The sequence below is a fragment of the Triticum dicoccoides genome, chromosome 2B, assembly GCF_002162155.2.
Source record: "Triticum dicoccoides isolate Atlit2015 ecotype Zavitan chromosome 2B, WEW_v2.0, whole genome shotgun sequence".
Lineage (NCBI taxonomy): Eukaryota > Viridiplantae > Streptophyta > Magnoliopsida > Poales > Poaceae > Triticum > Triticum dicoccoides.
The window spans coordinates 672,584,820-672,602,228 of record NC_041383.1 but is presented as its reverse complement, the minus strand read 5'-3'; the positions used below and the strand labels follow the sequence as shown (position 1 = coordinate 672,602,228).

At 51.9% G+C, this 17,409-nt stretch overlaps 2 protein-coding genes across 2 annotated transcripts; one reads left to right on the top strand and one right to left on the bottom strand.

The window, feature by feature from the left end:
* The first annotated feature begins 2,110 nt into the window (after positions 1-2,110).
* Positions 2,111-9,231, top strand: LOC119365527 (microtubule-associated protein futsch-like). Its single transcript, XM_037631166.1, has 13 exons — positions 2,111-2,660; positions 2,782-2,883; positions 2,988-3,323; positions 3,413-3,817; positions 3,896-4,039; positions 4,124-4,387; positions 4,521-4,760; positions 4,869-4,949; positions 5,029-5,166; positions 5,272-5,421; positions 5,511-8,401; positions 8,514-8,576; positions 8,672-9,231. Exons 2-13 carry the CDS (start codon positions 2,796-2,798, stop codon positions 8,945-8,947), a joined length of 5,076 nt encoding a protein of 1,691 aa, XP_037487063.1. The 5' UTR covers positions 2,111-2,660; positions 2,782-2,795; the 3' UTR covers positions 8,948-9,231.
* A 5,199-nt stretch (positions 9,232-14,430) lies between these two features.
* On the bottom strand, positions 14,431-17,189 carry LOC119365526 (late embryogenesis abundant protein At5g17165-like). Its single transcript, XM_037631165.1, has 2 exons — positions 16,978-17,189; positions 14,431-14,977 (listed from the first exon to the last, which is right to left on the bottom strand). Exons 1-2 carry the CDS (start codon positions 17,064-17,066, stop codon positions 14,704-14,706), a joined length of 363 nt encoding a protein of 120 aa, XP_037487062.1. The 5' UTR covers positions 17,067-17,189; the 3' UTR covers positions 14,431-14,703.
* Between the last annotated feature and the right edge of the window lie 220 nt (positions 17,190-17,409).

Sequence of the window (17,409 nt, the reverse complement as noted above, 5' to 3'; positions counted from 1 at the left end):
GACTCGCATGCCTCCCCCTTCTTCCTTCTTCATCTACCCAACCACCCCACTTCCAATCCCCATCCACCCCCTCATGGCACGTGTGACAGTTACAAAAGAAACTTCGGCGACGCCGGTGCGCACCCCCATCGTGGGACACAACAACATCAGCTTGAACCTCGCTGCTCGTAGCTCGCGCCGTCGAAATCACTAGAATGTCGGCCCCAATCCTCGGCAACGCTCACGGCGACACCCCGGGACACAGCAACACCCACACGCCGTTCTAGCACGGCTGAGCAATGGTTTACAGCATGGCCCCGCCACCGTAGCTCGTTGGCATCACTGGTCGCAGTAAAAACGTTGACATGCCCCCACCCTTCGTAGCTCCCGGTGTTGCTGGTTCCAGCATTTCCGCTCGCCGGTTGCAGCATCTCACGCATCGGCCGCTGGCGCACCTACGTCGCAGGAACCCAAATGATGAAGTTGTAGCATTCTCACTCTCCGGTTCTAGCATTCAGAACAACGGTTGTAGCAAAATCATTGCTGGGGATGCATGGGGTGTCATTCAGGTGCGCAACAAACTTTGTTGCCGGCTTTAGCAAAATTTGCCATCGGTGCCAGCATGACGCATTGCCGGTTCCAGCACGGGCCTCCGTGGACTTGCAGCAAAAATAGCGTCTCGTCTCGTCACCGGTTCCACCATGGCGGCCTAAGCTTATAGCATGGCCAAGGCGTCGCCATGCGCGAGGAGGACGACGGGGTGGAAGGCGCACCTGGTGATTGCATCGCCGTGCCGAGGATGACGACCGGGATGGATGGCGCATGGCCATGGCGTCGCCTTGGCGCGCGGCTATCGGCTAGCCGGTGTCGAAAGCTCGGATTCTCAGTAACCTCCATGGTCGTCGGGTTAGCAGCTCGAAGTCCACACGGTCCAACTGAAAAAGGAAGAAGATGACGACAACGGGATAAGACTGTTTTGTGCGGGCCCACAGGGGGCGTCCTCGGCCAATAAAAGAAGCAGCATGTGACGCGGCCGATCGAGTTCAGTCGGTCGACCGGTTATAAACATTTCCTGACTTCATGCCTATCCAGCTGCTCCTCAATTTAACAAGCTACAAATCAATTCCGATTTCTTGCCTCTCCTATACTACCTACATCTTGGTTTATTGGCCCCCTTTTACTAAAGATTTACTACCTCCACCCTGATTTAGTCCTTATTGTCCTCTTTAGCATAAGATTTGCTCTTGAATTAACACAAGCTACCAATCAATTCCGAGAAAGGGAGCACCAAATCGAGGAGAGTAAAGGCAAAGCAAACAACGAGGCGATTCGAAGTACACCCGACGTGCCGCGTGTGATCCAAAAAGATGCCCCGAACTTTGTCTCGCCATTTTCAAATTAAAGTACCCTACCATATCCGCAGCGAGCGAGTCCGGTGAGAGAGGCGGCGAGACGCTCCAACCCCCAACGGTCGGCAGGGAGACGAGACGAGACGCTCCTCCAACCCGTCCAACGGTCGGCTGCCCCGAATTCAAAATCCGAACTTTTCGCCTTTAAATCCAGCCCCGACGCCCCATTCCACCGGTTTCCCAATCGCACCTCCGCGCAGTCGCTCCAGCAAAGATTTCAGAGACCGGGGCGGACGAGGAGAGGTAGGTAGGTAAAAGGTAGGAGACGGACCCGGCCGCCGGCGAGCATGGACTTCCACGCGCTCCCCCGCCGCGACCTCCAGGCCCTGGCCAAGCGCAACGGCGTCCGCGCCAACCTGAGCAACGCCGCCATCGCCGACGCCCTCGCCGCGCTCCCCGCGGTAAGTTCTTGGTCTTCGAACCACCGTCTCGCGTCAGATCTAGGTCGGCGTCGGCTGGATTTGACTGAATCGCGCGTTTTGTACTTGCAGGTCGACGGGATCGAGGAGTACGTCGAGCAGCCGGTCGTTGTCGAAGTGGCCAAGCCGGCGGTTCAGGCGGTTGTGGAGGAGGTGAAGAAGAAGAAGACGAAGAAGCAGGAGGCGGAGGAGAGGAAGAAGCAGGAGGCGGAGGAGAAGAAGAAGCAGCAGGAGGCGGAGGAGGCGAAGAGGAAGCAGGAGGAGGAAGAAGAGAAAAGGAGGCAGGAGGAGGAAGAAGAGAAAAGGAAGCAGGAGGAGGAGGAGAAAGAGAAGAAGAGGAAGGAGGAGGAGGAAGAGAACGAGAAGAAGAGGAAGGAGGAGGCGGAGGAGAAAGAGAAGAAGAGGAAGAAGCAGGAGGAGGAGATCTCGCTGGAGGTCATCTTACTGGTGGACAGCGAGGAAGAGGAGGAAGAGAAAGCCCCAGCCGCCGGGCGCGGTCGCGGTCGCGGAAGAGGACGCGGACGCGGACGCGGTGCCGGCGGGCGCGCACGGGTCGAGCCTGTGGCTGCTCCAGCCACGAGGAAAAGGGCTGCGGCAAGCAAGACTGAAACGGAGGATGCACCTGCGGAGCCCGTGGCGGCTCCGGCCACAAGGAAAAGGGCTGCGGCAAGCAAGACCGAGACAGATGATACCGCTGCGGAGGCCGTGCCGGCCCGTGCCACTCGCGCTCGGAGCCAGACGACGGCGGCGCCCGTCGCCGAGGAAGAGGCGCCCAAGACAAGACGGGCGTCGAGGCGGACCGCGGCGACCAAGACTGGTACGCAGCAGGAAGAAGAAGGAAAGGGGACGCAAGGTAATTTTCTTCAAATCTTTCCAAATCAATTCTCTGGTACTGTTTAATTCTTGCCTAATACTTTCCAAATCAATTTTCGAATCACTAATTCTTGCCTAATTCGATGATTGATTGCATTCAGCTGTCGCCTCTGAAATGGAAACTGCGGAAATGGAAGAAGATGCCACGAATCCTCAGAACGAGGAGCAAAACGAGGTTGAGGAACAGAGCCAGAACGGCCAAGGTGAGACGGCCGGATCCCTCCACTTCAGTAGCAACTTGAAATTGATGCGTGCCCCACGTTTTGTCCCGAACTATGTGCCTGATTCCTCAGATCTGTAATCGCAGGGGTTGTAGTCGAGGATGCACCAGCACAGGTGCAAGAAGAACCACCAGTGGTGAAGGAGGACGACGGTAGGCAAGAATCTCCTGCCATTGGCGCGGGGAGGCGAGGTGGCAGACGACGCGCACGGCCCGAGCCTGTGGCGTCTCCGGCTACCAGGAAAAAGGCTGCAACAAGGAAGACCGTGACATGGGATGATGCTCCGGCTGCAGAGGCCGTGCCGGCTCGGGCCACCCGTCGCGCTCGGAGCCAGACGACAGTGACTGAGGAGGCGCCCAAGGGAAGACGGGCGTCGAGGAGGACTGCTGCGCAGCAGGAAGAGGAAGGGGAAGACCAGCAAGGTAAGAACAGTTTAATTGCTTCAATCAAATCAATTTTCTTGTGAATTTTGTTGGATTCATCGCCTGATGCGAATTTTGTTTGCTACCAGCCGTTGCCTCTGATGCGGAAGCTGCTGCGCCTGCGCCGGTTTCCTCGGACGAAGCAGCTGGTGATGCTGCAGAAATGGAGGAAGAAGCCACGAATCCGCAGGAACAGGTTGAGGAAGAACCACCGGTGGAGGAGGAGAAATCGCCTGCCGTTCGCGTGGGACGGCGCGGTGCCCGCGGGCGCCCACGGGCCGAGCCTGTGGCGGCTCCGGCTACGAGGAAAAGGGCCGCAACAAGCAAGACCGAGACAGAGGAGGCGCCCGTGGAGGCCGCGCCGGCTCGGACCACTCGTCGTGCTCGGGGCCAGACCACGGTCGTTCCGGTGGCCGAGGAAGTCGCGCCCAAGACAAGACGGACGTCGAGGAAGACTGGTACACAGCAGGAAGAGGAAGGGGAAGGCCAGCAAGGTAAGGACAGTTTGCATCCTTCAAATCAAATTAGCATGCTCTGTCAGATTTATCGCCTGATGCAAATTATGTTTGCAGCAGCCGTTGTCGAAACTGTTGCGCCTGCGCCGGTTTCCTCTGACGAGGGAGCTGACGATGCTGCAGCAATGGAAGCAGCCATGGATCCTCGGACTGAGGAGCAAAACGAGCTAGTTGAGGAGCAAAACAAGGAACTTGAGACAGGTGATGCCCCTGACATGGAACTTAAAATCGTTCTATAGCTGCAATGTCCTATCTGAAACTAATGATAATTTTGTTTGCAATCAGGTGATGATATGGAAACTGCTGTACCTACTGAAGAAACAGAAAGGGAGGCCATGGATCTTCAGAACGAAGAGCAAAACAATCTGGTTGAGGACCAGTGTCAGGAAGATGCAGGTGGTATGCCTGATATGGAAACAGCACCAGTTTCCTCTGACGAGGAAGATGATGATACTGAAGAGATAGAAGAAGAGGCCGTGGATCCTCAGAACGGTGAGCAAAAGGTGCTGCTGGTTGAGGAACAGGGCCAGGAAGAGGAGCACGAGACAGGTAATGTCCATCGTATGCAAATCGAAACTTGAAATTGATAAGAATTTTGTTTTCTGTAGCTGCAATGTCACCCAACTATGTGTCTGACTCCGACTGTGTATCTGAAATTGATAAGAATTTTGTTTGCAAGCAGGTGATGTCCCTGATATGGAAAGTGCACCGGTTTCCTCAGACGAGGGACATGATACTACTGCAGTAATGGAAGAAGAGGCCATGCATCTTGAGAACGAAGAGCAAAAGGAGCTGCTGGTTGAGGAGCCGAGCCAGGAAGATGCAGGTGATGTGCCTTCTATGGAAACTGCACAGATTTCCTCTGACGACGAAAATGATGATACTGAAGAAATAGAAGAGGAGCAGGGTCAGGAAGACGAAGGTGGGACAAAGACTTCAGCAACAACTTTAAATTGATACGCCTCACATGTTTTGTTGTAGCTGCAGTCTCCTGAAATCTGAAATTGACAAGAATTTTGTGTGCAATCAGGTCGTGTGGAAACTGCTGTGCCGGTTTCTTCAGACGAGGCAAGTGGTGGTACTGAAGAAATGGAAGAAGAGGACCAGCAAGGTAAGGACAGTTTGCATCAGATCGGCTTGCTGGCGCTATTTTGTTCACGGCCTGAGGCAAATTCTCTTGTTGCAATCAGCTGTTGTTTCTGATGCGGAAACTGTTGCGCTTTCCTCGGACGAAGGAGCTGGTGATGCTGCAGAGCTGGAAGCAACCATGGATGCTCAGAACGAGGAGCAGAACGAGCTAGTTGTGGAGCAGGGCCAGGAAGACGAAGGTGATTGTCCTTGACATGGAACTTGAAACTTGAAACTTTAAATTTATGCGTGCCCAGTCGGTTTGTCTCCTATCTGAAACTGACGAGAATTTTCTTTGCAACCAGGTGATGTCCTTGACATGGAAACTGCTGTGCCTGGACCGGCAACCTCAGACGAGGGAAGTGATGATGACGCTGAAGAAATGGAAGCAGCCATGGATCCTCAGGCCGATGAGCAAAATGAGCTAGTTGAGGAACAGGATCAGGAAGAAGAAGGTGAGACAAGTGTTTCCCTCTCTGAAATTGATACTTCTTCCACCTTTTCTGTAGCGCCGAATTATGTGTCTGACTATCTGAAATTGCAGGGTTGGCCTCGGATATGCAAACCAGTCCCGAACTAGTGGAAGAACCAGCACCAGTGGCAGAAGATTGCAGCACGGTTGTTTCATCAGTGGAAGAGCAGCAGGACGATGTCCAGCAGTGTGAGCAGTCTCCAGTCGCCCAGAATGTTGTTGATCAGGAAGGCCATTTCCCGGCTGAAACTGTCTCCAGCGAGGGGCCACTGGACGTGGAGATTCATCATGCCGGTGAGGCCGCTGAGGACGCCGAGGATCATCAGACGGAAATTGTGCCCGTGGAAGCGCCGGAATCCGGTGAGTCCACTGAGGAAGCTGAGGAGCATCAGTCCACTGAAGAGACTGAAATGGTGCCGGTGGAAGCGCCGGAATCCGGTGAGGCCACTGACGAAGCTGAGGAGCATCAGTCCACTGAAGAGACTGAAATGATGGTGCCCATGGAAGCGCCGGAATCCGGTGAGGCCACTGACGAAGCTGAGGAGCATCAGTCCACTGAAGAGACTGAAATGATGGTGACCATGGAAGAGACCGCTGAGGAAGTTGAGGAGATTCAGCAGTCCAGTGAAGAGACTGAAATGGTGCCCGTTGAGGAAGCTGAGGAGGTTCATCATTCCAGGGAAGAGACAGAAATGGTGCCCGTTGAGGAAGCTGAGAAGATTCATCAGTCCAGTGAAGAGACGGAAATGGTGCCCGTGGCCGAGTTGGCGGCTCAGGCCGCTGACAAAGCTGAGCAGATTCATCAGTCGAGTGAAGAGACCGAAATGGTGCCCGTGGACTCACCGGTGCCGCAGGAGGTTGGTTTCACCTGCCATGCAGACACTGCCATTGAGGAGGAGAATGAAGTGCTTCAGAGTGCAGCCAAAGCCAATGAGGAGAAGGAAGACCTGGTTGTCGAAGAGGAGGAGAGTGAAGTGCTGTTTGGTGCTCTTTTCCAGAGCGCAGCCAAGACCAGTGAGAACAAGGATGAGCTGGCTGTTGAAGAGTTGTTGCAGCATGACATGGATGAGGCTGCTGCAGAGGATGACAATGAAGTTTCAGTCCTTGGTGCTCTGTTCCAGAGCGCAGCCAAAGGCAATCAGAACAAGGGAGATGTTGAAGAGCTGCAGCATAACACCATGGACGAGGCTGTTGAAGAGGACAATGATGTGCCAATCCTTGGTGCTCTGTTCCAGAGCGCAGCCAAAACAAATGAGAACAAGGAACATCTGGGTCTTGAGTCTGCTGCAGAGGAGGCGGCGAATGAGGTGCCATTCTTTGGTGCCCTGTTCCAGAGCGCAGCCAAGTCCAGTGAGAACAAGAAACATCTGGCTGTTGAGGAGAATGAGGTGCCATTCTTTGGTGCTCTGTTTCAGAGCGCAGCCAAGTGCAACGAGAACCAGAGCGCAGCCAAAACAAATGAGAACAAGGAACAACAACTGGTTGTTGATGAGGTGCAGTATAACTTGGATGAGTGTGTTGCAGAGGAGGGGAATGAGGAAGATATGGCTGTCTTTGGTGCCCTGTTTCAGAGCGCAGCCAAGTCCAGTGAGAACAAGGAACATTTGGTTCTTGATGAGGTGAAGCATGCCATGGATAATGAGTCTGTTGCAGAGGATGAGAATGAGGTGGCATTCTTTGGTGCTCTGTTTCAGAGCGCGGCCAAGTCCAATGAGAAGAAGAAGAAATATCTGGTTGTTGATGAGTGTGCTCAAGAGGAAGACAGTGAGGTGCCATTCTTTGGTGCTCTGTTTCAGAGTGCAACCAAGGCAACCGAGAACAAGAATCATCTGATTGTTGGTGAGGCAGAGCAGCATAACATGGACGAGGAGTCTGTTCAAGAAGAGGAGCAAGATATGGCTGTTGATGAGTTGCAGCATATCAAGTCTGTTGAGGAGGAGAACGATGAAGATCAGACAACCTTGGCTGCTTGGCTGCTGCTTCACAGAGCAGCCAAGACCGCTGAAGGCAAGGAAGACCTGATTGTTGATGAGGTGCAGCATGACACAGAAGAGCATGTTGAAGAGGAGCCAAAGAAGGAGAGTGTTGAGGAATCGGTCACCGTCAACCTCCTGTCGCAAACCACTGTAAGAGAGGAGAGTGGCATCGCCAGTGAGCTGAGAAATGTGCCCGTCGAGGAGGACGACGGTGGCATGGTGGCCGCCGACGAGATGCCACTCAGCTCAGCCACAATGTTTGAGGGCGCTGTACAAGTGATCACCGTCGAGAACCTGTCGCAAGCCACAGTAACTGACGATGAGGGTGCAGTCAAGGGCGGCCTCGCAGATGTGTCCGTTGAAGAGGTGCTCATCGTCGACAACCTGTCGCAGGCCACGGTGACTGATGATGAATGGGCAGCCAGGGAGTGTGCTTTTTCCACCGGCAACCTCACACCGGTCGTCGACACTGCCAAGGACGTGGTGACCGTCGACTACCTGTCGCAGGCCACAGTGACAGATGACGAATGGGCAGTCAAGGAGAGCGCTTTCGCCGGTGACCGCTCACCGGTGTTCGACGCTGCCGGAGACTGCAGTGGTCACGTCATTTCGCCCCTGTTTGCAGGCCTGTTTGAGGATGCCACCAAGTTCCTATCCATGGATTCCATCACTGTGGAGGCAACGGTCTCTGAAGCTGCTGTTGAGAAGAACATCACTGTGGAGGCAACGGTGTCTGAAGCTGCTGCTGAGAAGAACGTTGCTGAACCTGTGGCAATGGAACAAGAGAAGGAAGTGAAGGAGGAAAGCAACGAATCTGAAGCATTGGGCGGCTTGAGCCTGAGGAAGCTTAGGGTCCAGCTCAAGGAGAAGGCGGCAGCGGCACAAGAGAATGAAGTGAGGGAGGGTGAGAAATCATCTGTGCCACTGGATAAGCTTAGCCTACGGAGGCTCAAACTGAAGCTCAGGGAGACGCTGATTGCTCACAAGGTAACCACCAAATTTATATACTGATATGCAGCTCAAGTATATATGATCTTTGTGTTTTTTTTAGCATAATATGATCTTTGTGTGCTAATTCATCTTAGCTTCCAAAATGCAGAACAGAGAAGCAAACAGAGTGCCCCTTGGAAGGTTGGACCAGACGCTGAATTCAGCTCACAAGGTAACAATCATCACCAAGTTTGCCTCCATCTGTGTAACTGATATGCTCAAGTGTATGTATGAATTTGTGTGCTGATCTTGGCGTTTGAAATGCAGAACAGAGAGCCGACTAGGGTGCCCCTCCTCGGCAGGTTGGACGAGAACTCGGCGTCTCAGTTGCAGAAGAGGGAGCCCAATAGGGTGCCCCTCGGCAGGCTGGACGACAACTCGGCGTCGAAGATGCAGCACAGAGAGCCGAATTCGGCGTCGAAAATGCAGAACAGGGATTCAGCGTCGAAAATGCAGAAGAGGGAGCCGAATTCAGCGTCGAAAATGCTGAGCAGAGAACCTATCAGGATGCGCCTCGGAAGGCTGGACGAGAACGCGTGTTGATTTGACACCGGGATTATCTACCTTGGGTGCTCTGCTGTTAACCAGGAGAAACAGCTCACTGAACTCCAAAGACTCACAAGGTTGTGAAACCATGGTTTCTCCAACCACTTATCTAACTTGTCTGTGTGCGTCGAGATTTCGACTGTATTTTTTAGTCGACTCTCGGCGTAGTCAGCTCCCTAGTTCTACTTTGGCTGTCATTTATTTATGAGTGGTTTGTTGATGTTCTGAACTTTGTACCAATCAGTTGTGATAATATATGTGTGTGATTTGCACTATCTGCTCACCTTGTGTTCTGAGTGATTTGCACTATCTGCCCAGACCTCGTGTCAGTTACACATCTGATTTTCACAATCTGCTCACGTCTCGTCGCCTGTTGTTGTTTAGCGGTGAGTTATGGGCTTTGTCGTTTCCGGGGAAAAAATGATTAGAACACCACATGCTAGTGCATTGGTAAATAGAAACTTGTTATGGATCAGCAATGCCGTAAGAAAAGTTGTTCTCCAGTACTTTTTAGTGCGCATGTAACTTTTATCTGAAGTCAAAGTATTTTTACTTTGACGAAAGTTATAGAAAAAAGTATCAACATATAAGGCCTAAGGGATATCTTTAGATTCATCATGGAATGTAGTTTCATATTATGTATATTTGATATTATAGATGTTGATATTTTTTTATACAAATTTGGTCAAAGTTGATGAAGTTTGACTCGACACAAATCTTATATGCAGAGTAAAAAAAACGAAGGGCTGGATTCAGAAGCTAAACTGAACACCCTTCAAAACTGAAACCCCTTGATAAATTTGTGAGCTACTCCAAAGAACTGGGAAACCACATGACTATTGCTGTTGAGGCGTTCGAGCTCCAATTGTATGTGACTTTCGATAATTTAGCACAAATTTGAAATGGAAAATCTAATCTTCAGTTTGCAGGAACAAGCTTTCTTTTAGCTGCGGGTGCTGTGTTACTGCCCTGTCGCTGCCAGTGTTGATTACCATGGCATCTCCTCGTTGCCATGGCATCTCTTCTTTTTTTCTAGAGATGCATGCGGTCATTTTATTGATTATTCTCGAGGACCTTACAAAGTAGAACAACAATATGACTGAATCCACCATGTTGGCAATCTGCTGCTACTCCTAGTCCTATCCATATGATGAAGGGATGCAACCTCGGCCACATACCCAGCCTCTCACCAAAGCCTAATATCTAAAGCCGGAGGCCCCGACCGAGCCATCTACCAGGTTTGGGCACAAAACGGTCTGACGCACTCACATGTGTCATCGCCGCCATCTTCCACTGGTCCATCTTCAGAGTAGATTGAGGTGTCAACCTTGGCAGGTCCTTCGCCATCGACGCCACCACGACGCCAAACGACGACCTCCACCTACGCAAGCCTTGGCAGGTCCTCCGCCGTCGACGCCACCACAACACCAAACGTCGACCTCCACAAACGCGAGTCCATCTCCAAGCAACGGACGTAGATCCATGCTAGGATAGGACCGCACCACCGCCGTCTTCCACCACCCGCAAGCACCACCCAGCCCCAAGGCTCCCAAAGCGGCGCCTTCAATAAGGGAACGGCGCCATGAGCGCCGCCGCCGCCCAACAAAGTTAGGGCTTTCACCCGGGAGAGGAGAAGGGGAAGTGAGGAGATCAGTCCATACCAACGCCTCCAAGGAGGAGAACGGCGCCCTCAGGCGTTGCCGGTCATGGCCTGCCAGGGGTTTCGCCCGAACTAGATCCCCGCCCCCAGCAGCGCCTCTTGTACAGAACCGGCGACCAAGAAAGGCACGGCCCGACCAGGTTGGCCTGCACGCCAAACAGGGAGAAGGGGAGGCGCCAGACCGCGCGCACCGACTGCCGCAAGCTACCAACGACCACCGGGATCCCACAGCCCGCGCGGCCAGGACGCCGGATCCACCGCCCGCGCGGCTGCTCGCCGGAGCTCGCCGTGCCTCGCCAAAGGAGCCGCCGCTCCAGATCCGGGACTCCCCACGCAGGTAGGGCAGCCGAGGCCCCGCCGCCACCATCCTTGGCGCCCCGGGCTTGCCCGGCGGTTGCCTCAGGCGGCGGCGAGGAGGTGGGCGAGGTGGGGAGGGGACCGCGTCAGTGCGGCTAGGGTTCCACCGCCGCCGCCAGGGGAGGCGACGCGGGGGTCGCGAGAGGGGTTAGGGACATGCTACAAGTTCGAACCCATGATTCTTGCTCTTCTTCTACTACCTTGAGAACGGATACAAAGGAAGGATTCAGAATTCTCGTTCTTTTTAGGCAAAAGGATTCAGAATCCTCTACGTGCAGATGGCACGCAAAAGTCCCAAAACTAAACTGGAGACCCCTCTGAATTGAATCTCAACACCGGATTCCACATGACTGTCAAGCATCGACGTCGAGGCGCCCCCCACACTGCTGAATCATGAAGGTCATCTTTATTCAGAAATGCTGACCGGCAGACGGGCCTGGGCCACGGAACAATTCAGAGCATGAGAGACACGTTGATCAAACATCGCCCAGATAAAAATTCAGTCACGTTGTGTTCTTGTCCCTGTCAACACTGAATGCCTGACACAGCATGAATCCACATGAACGCCGTCCAGAAAGAACCGTAGCCAACGCCGGTGGGAATCCGGTAGTTCATGGACGCCATATGGTCCATATTTGTTCAGAAATGCTGCCACACAGCAGTTCCTGGCATGAGCCACGTTGATCAAAGACCGGCCAGATGCCCGCCAGACGGAGTAAATATTCAAGTCCCTGTCGATACAAAATGCCTGACGGAGGCTGCTTGCAAGTTGCAGACCAAAACCAACCCCCAAAAGATGGGAATACATCACGGCCACTCACAGCATTGCTATCATAATTCATCACATTTTTTACCTTTTTTTCTCGTTCTTGTTCTGAACTTGTATCAGCTGATATGCGCGAAATGTTCTCGTGCGAATGCATGATTGCCTGCTGCGTTAGCTGTGATTTATGGATGTCCCAACCCGACCCGAAATTCTGTGTACCCGAATTATCGGGTAGCAAATCGCCAAATTTGGGGTGTCAAATTTTAAAACCAAAATATTTTTTATCCGAATTACCCGACCTGAATTTTCGGGTAAACCCGAACACCCAGCGGGACAGTGCACACTAGCCACATCAGTGCGAGCTGAGTTATAAACTTCAAAAATAAGAAAACCCAAAAATTCCCACAAAATAGCCTCATCTGTGTGTTTCGTTTGACCTGTCAAGTGTACGGCAATAAAAAGGGCACGGCATATGCTCATTGTATTGGCAAATAAAAACTCTCTTTCCTATCTTTTTTCTATTGGAACAGGGATGAATCCACATGACTGTCGATGTCGAGGCGCCCCACACTGCTGAATCATGAGCTAAATCTTTTTCAGGGATACTGCAATGGCTCTGTAAGAAAAGTTGCTCTTCCTCCACAAATTCAGTACATACCATTGGTGCTGGATTCAGAAGCTTCTGCCTCCTCCTCAAGCTAAACTGAACTGAAAAATTCGTGAGCCACCCAAAGAATTGTGAAACCGCATGGCTGTCGATGTCGAAGTGATCGAGCATGCCATGCTTCTTTAGCTCTGAAAATCTGTCCCGCAGGCCAATCCAAAAATTTAGAGCATGCGACACGTTGGTCAAACACCGGCCAAACCCAGTTTAGTAACAAGGCGTTCAAGTTCCTGTCAAAGCAAAACCAAGATCATCGGAAAATTTTGAAATGGAAAATCTTCAGTTTACAGGAGCAAGCTCGGTTTCTATTAGAAGTATTTTATCTGATTTCACGACAATATGTTCGCTTTCTTTTAGCTGATTTATCGGTGCTGTGTTAGTGCTCTATCGCTGCCGTAAATGCTTAGCATGACATCTCCGCATTGCCTTGGCAAATAAAGTATTTTTTGGTATCTGCAATGACAGGTTCACTGTTGCTCTTCTTCTAATACTTCAGAGCAGATATAATGGAAGATTCAGAATCTTTCCTTTTAGGCAAAAGGTCTGCACGCAAAATTCCCAAAAGTAAACTGGACACCCATCTAAAATGAATCTCAACACCGGATTCCACGTGACTGTCGAACATCGACGTCGAGGCGCCCCTACACTGCTGAATCATGAGCACCATCTTAATTCAGAAATGCTGACCGGCAGACGGGTCCGGGCCACGGAACCATTGAGAGCATGAGACACGTTGATCAAACATTGCCCAGATAAAATTCAGTCACGTTGTGTTCATATCCCTGTCAGCACTGAATGCCTGACAGAGCATGAAACCGCATGAACGTCGTCGAGGAAGAACCACAACCAACGCAGGTGTGAATCCACATGACCCTCCACGTCGAAGGCGCGCCACACGGCTCGATCATGGGCGCCATCTTTATTCAGGAATGCTGCCCGGCAAACGGGTCTCGACCACACATACAGCTCATGGCATGAGCAAACACGTTGATCAAACACCGTCCAAATAAAATGCAGTCACGTTATATTCAGGTCCACACCAATACAGAATGCCTGACGGAGACCGCTTGCAAGTTGCACCCCAAAACCAATCCCCAAAGGCTCTTTTTTTTTTTTTTGCTCGTTTCTTTTCTGAACTTTTATCAGTAACATGTTCGTAGCTGATTTGCACGAACGGTTATCATGTCATTGCCTGTTGTGTTGGCTGTGATTTCTGAGTGCTGAGATTGTGCCATAACAAGTCTGTGTCCTCCCGAACCTAAGCTTGGAACATCGACCTAGTGAATGTGTTTCTAAACAGAATCTCTGCAGTGGATGCCCATCGAAAGGATGCATGATTCCACGTGGTTGTAGAAACGCCGTAATTATTGCGAAAAGTTGGCGATGGCTAAGTCTCGACCACTAAAGATTTGGACCAGAGTGCGTGACACAGACTGGTCTCATAAACCAAGCCCCCCAAAAAAGCATTGCCAAGATCTCCAATTTCCAACATCAGGCTCACAAAAAGACTCATTCTAGAGTGCTAGAGTGCTCGTAGCTGATTTGCACAATCTGCTTAGATCTCATTGCTTGTTGTTTGGCTGATGTATGAGTGCTTTCTGTTAGTGATCGTCTGTGGCTGTGTCAAACAGGAGTACTACATCAATTGTGGATTCATGTCAGCGTTTACAATTGATTAGCAAAGAAGGTTTGCTGATTCATGTGGCTCTTCTTCCACTACTTTCAGAACGGAGACAACTCTTTTCTTGTGTCTGCAAAACCCAATTGATGCCCACGGAGAAAGAACATGAATCACATGACTGTCGGCGTCGAGGCGCCCCACACAGCTGAACCATTAACACCATCTTTATTGGGAATGGCTGCCCAGCAGATTGGTCTAGACCACACGACAATCCACAGCGTGAGACACGTTGATCAAACACCGTCTTCCAAATGCAATTCAGCCACAAGGTGTTCATGTCCCTGACAGAGAACGGCCTCGGACGAAAACCAGCAACCGAAGGGCAAATTTTGCAGAATTAAGAGACGCAGCGGGTACCAAACACTTGCAATATTACTGGTTCAAGACGGGAGTACATCACAGCCACCAACATCACTGTCATCATCATCATCATCACACATCTCCTGCTCGCTCTTATTCCGGGCAGCAACACCGCGTTACTACTACTGGTTCTGGTGCCTGCCATGTCTGTACTATAGCACGAGCACACCACTACAGATTATATGTAATTATAAGTAGGAAGTCGAGCCCAGCTAAGCGGAGTGATAGAGATGTAGAGCTGGGCTATGGTCGTCGTCGTCGGCGATCAGGCGACGGGGGGCTTCTCGACGTCCTCGAGCGGGCGGAACCACACCTTCTGGTCCAGCACGGAGGCGCCACCATTCGCGGCGCCAGCAGCCGGCGCGAGGCTGGCGGCCAGCTTGGGGTCGACCGCGGCCGGGCCGAAGACGCCGGTGGTCGGGTGAGGGCCCCAGTACTTGTCTGGGCTCCCGGCGCCGCCGATCACATCGTCCGGCACGAAGGCCGGGCGCACCTGCTCGTCCACGTTCTTGTCGTAGGCCGACGCGTGCACCGCCCTCCTGCGAAACACAAAAACCGGACCGTTGGTTAATGAGTACCACGTTTGCTTGTTTATTTTTTGAGCGTGTATTATGGCACCACGTTGACTTGACAGTAACCTATGAACAAGACCTTAGGGTTCGACATCGATGCAAAGAACGAACGATGATGAAATGAAACAATATATGCACGTACACATCACTGCATCGGCTGATCAAGCCATTGCGTTGACTAGCAATAGGGCAACCAATAAGTGAGAGTTAAGATTATTTTTTCTGTAAAAAAAAGTTTATATCTTAGCCAGATCGCTGTCCGTATGCCATTAAGTAATTCTTTCCCCCTCCCATTTTCTTTAGCCCCATTTTTCTCTGCTGCCGTGGGGTAGGTGCCCGGGACGACGGGTGCTCGAAAAAAACGCATGCAAAGAGTGCCGTGCCGTGCCGTGCCGTGCTCGAAAAAAACGCATGAAAAAAACTACAATGTGTATGACAAAAGTAGACATGAAAAAATATTTTTTGCAAAATATTTAATCATGTATTTGATAAATGTTAAATGTGTAAAAAAATGTCCCTGCTATGTAAGAAAAATGTACAACACATATGAAAAATGTAGACATGTGTTGAATACAAAGAGTGCCGTGCCGTGCCGGTTCGACGCCCATCAATCAGTTTTTCTTTCCGTGTGACACGCACTCGATGCATGGAGGCACGAACCATGCCGCTTGGGCAACACTCACACGCACGCATGGGGGCTGGGGCCAGGCAGCAAAGAAGGGATGGCAAAGTAGGGGGGAGAAGGTGGAGCGGCACGACGGCCAAGGCAGGAGGCGTCGGTGGGTGGGTCTCGTCCTGTGGATAAGACCGGAGTCGTCATCCTACTCACCCTAGCGTGTACGTGCACCCAGTACACCCCACCCCAGGACCAAGCCCCGTCCCGATCGAAGACGCGTCGCCGGCGGGGATGGTTCAGATCCGGAACCCAGAACAAGGCAACACGAAACGGAACGGAGAGGAACAACCGTACAGGGCTCATCTGCCTCTGGATCTGACGGCAACTCCGTGGGCGCCACCACCACCCTCTCCTCCCTTGCAAAAGCAAAAAAAGAAAAGAGAAAAGCTCTCCCCACCCCACCCGTCCCGTCCCTTGGAGTAAAAACCAAGGGAGAGCGCAGGCCTGGCCGGCAGATGGCGGGTGGACAGCCACCGCGCACCAACCCGTCCTCCCATTCGCCACCGTGAAAAAATCTCCCCGAAAGAAACGACCGACGAGAGTGATGCGTCCGGCCGCCTCGCCCCATTGGCGCGCGCGCTGTGAATTACTAGTACAGCTACTGGAGTACAAGGAGCAATAAATATCCTTCCACCATCCCTTCCTCGCCTATGCCTCCCATCTCCGACGAGGGGGAAATATCTCCATGGATCTACTTCTCTCTTCTCTGTGTCCTTGTGTGGTGGAGCTCTGCCGTCGGCTGCAGATTCATCAAGACATCCTGTGGATGTGGCTGTGTTGCCACAGATCGTTGACGCGTATGGGCAGGAGATCAATCAATCCTTTTTCCTAGGGACTGACTAAACAAGTTTGTGAAACTGAAACTTTTTTAGAGAGAGAGAGAGAAGGCATTTCTGCCCTGCTTTATAAACAGGTTTGTGAGTATTTCCAAAGCGGCGAGGACGTTATAAAGAAACTGAACAAGACACAATCTTTCTATCTTTGGGTTGGAAAATGCCTTGCCAAGTTTTAGCGTAGCAGGGCAGTGTGAGTACTTCCACACTGCCCTGCTACGAGGTTTGTGAGTACTTCCACAACGCCGCTTGTGTGAGGGAAACCAGTGCCAACGGCAGGCGAGGGCACAATAACAAGTACAAGAACTAGAACTAGCACTATGAATCTCCATGGGAACAAGAACAAGATCTTGCAGCTAGAGTAGCAGTAGCACTAGTACTAGTACTGGAACTGATTTACTTTGAACATGTACTAGTCTGTTTTTCACGGCCAGCTCACAGGAGGCATGTGAGCATACCTCGGGGAGGCGTTGGCCTTGCCGGCGAGGACGCGCGCGACGAGGCTCCCAGCGATCACCCGCCCCTTGGAGCTAGCCACTGCTGCCATGCAAAGGTCGAACTGCCGAGAGGAAGGAAGACGAAGGTGAAGGGAGAGGCTCTGCTCTGAGAAGAGTGGGCTTAGGCTGTGTGTGTGTGTGTGTGTGTGTGGATGAACTCCTCAGTTCCACACCGCTCTGCCTGCTATTTATAGCGGCGCCCAGCCGAGGGGGCAAAGAAGGAAGGAATACCAGGGGCGAAGCGAATGAGGAGACGAGGGAGCAGCCGTGCTGACGGCAACCCTGTGTGCTAATCGCGATCGGCGCAGGCCAACTAACTGCACACCGTTTCTTCTCAGAAAAAAAAAATACTTACGTATATTGGGTGCTAGCCATGCCATGCCCGTATCGTGT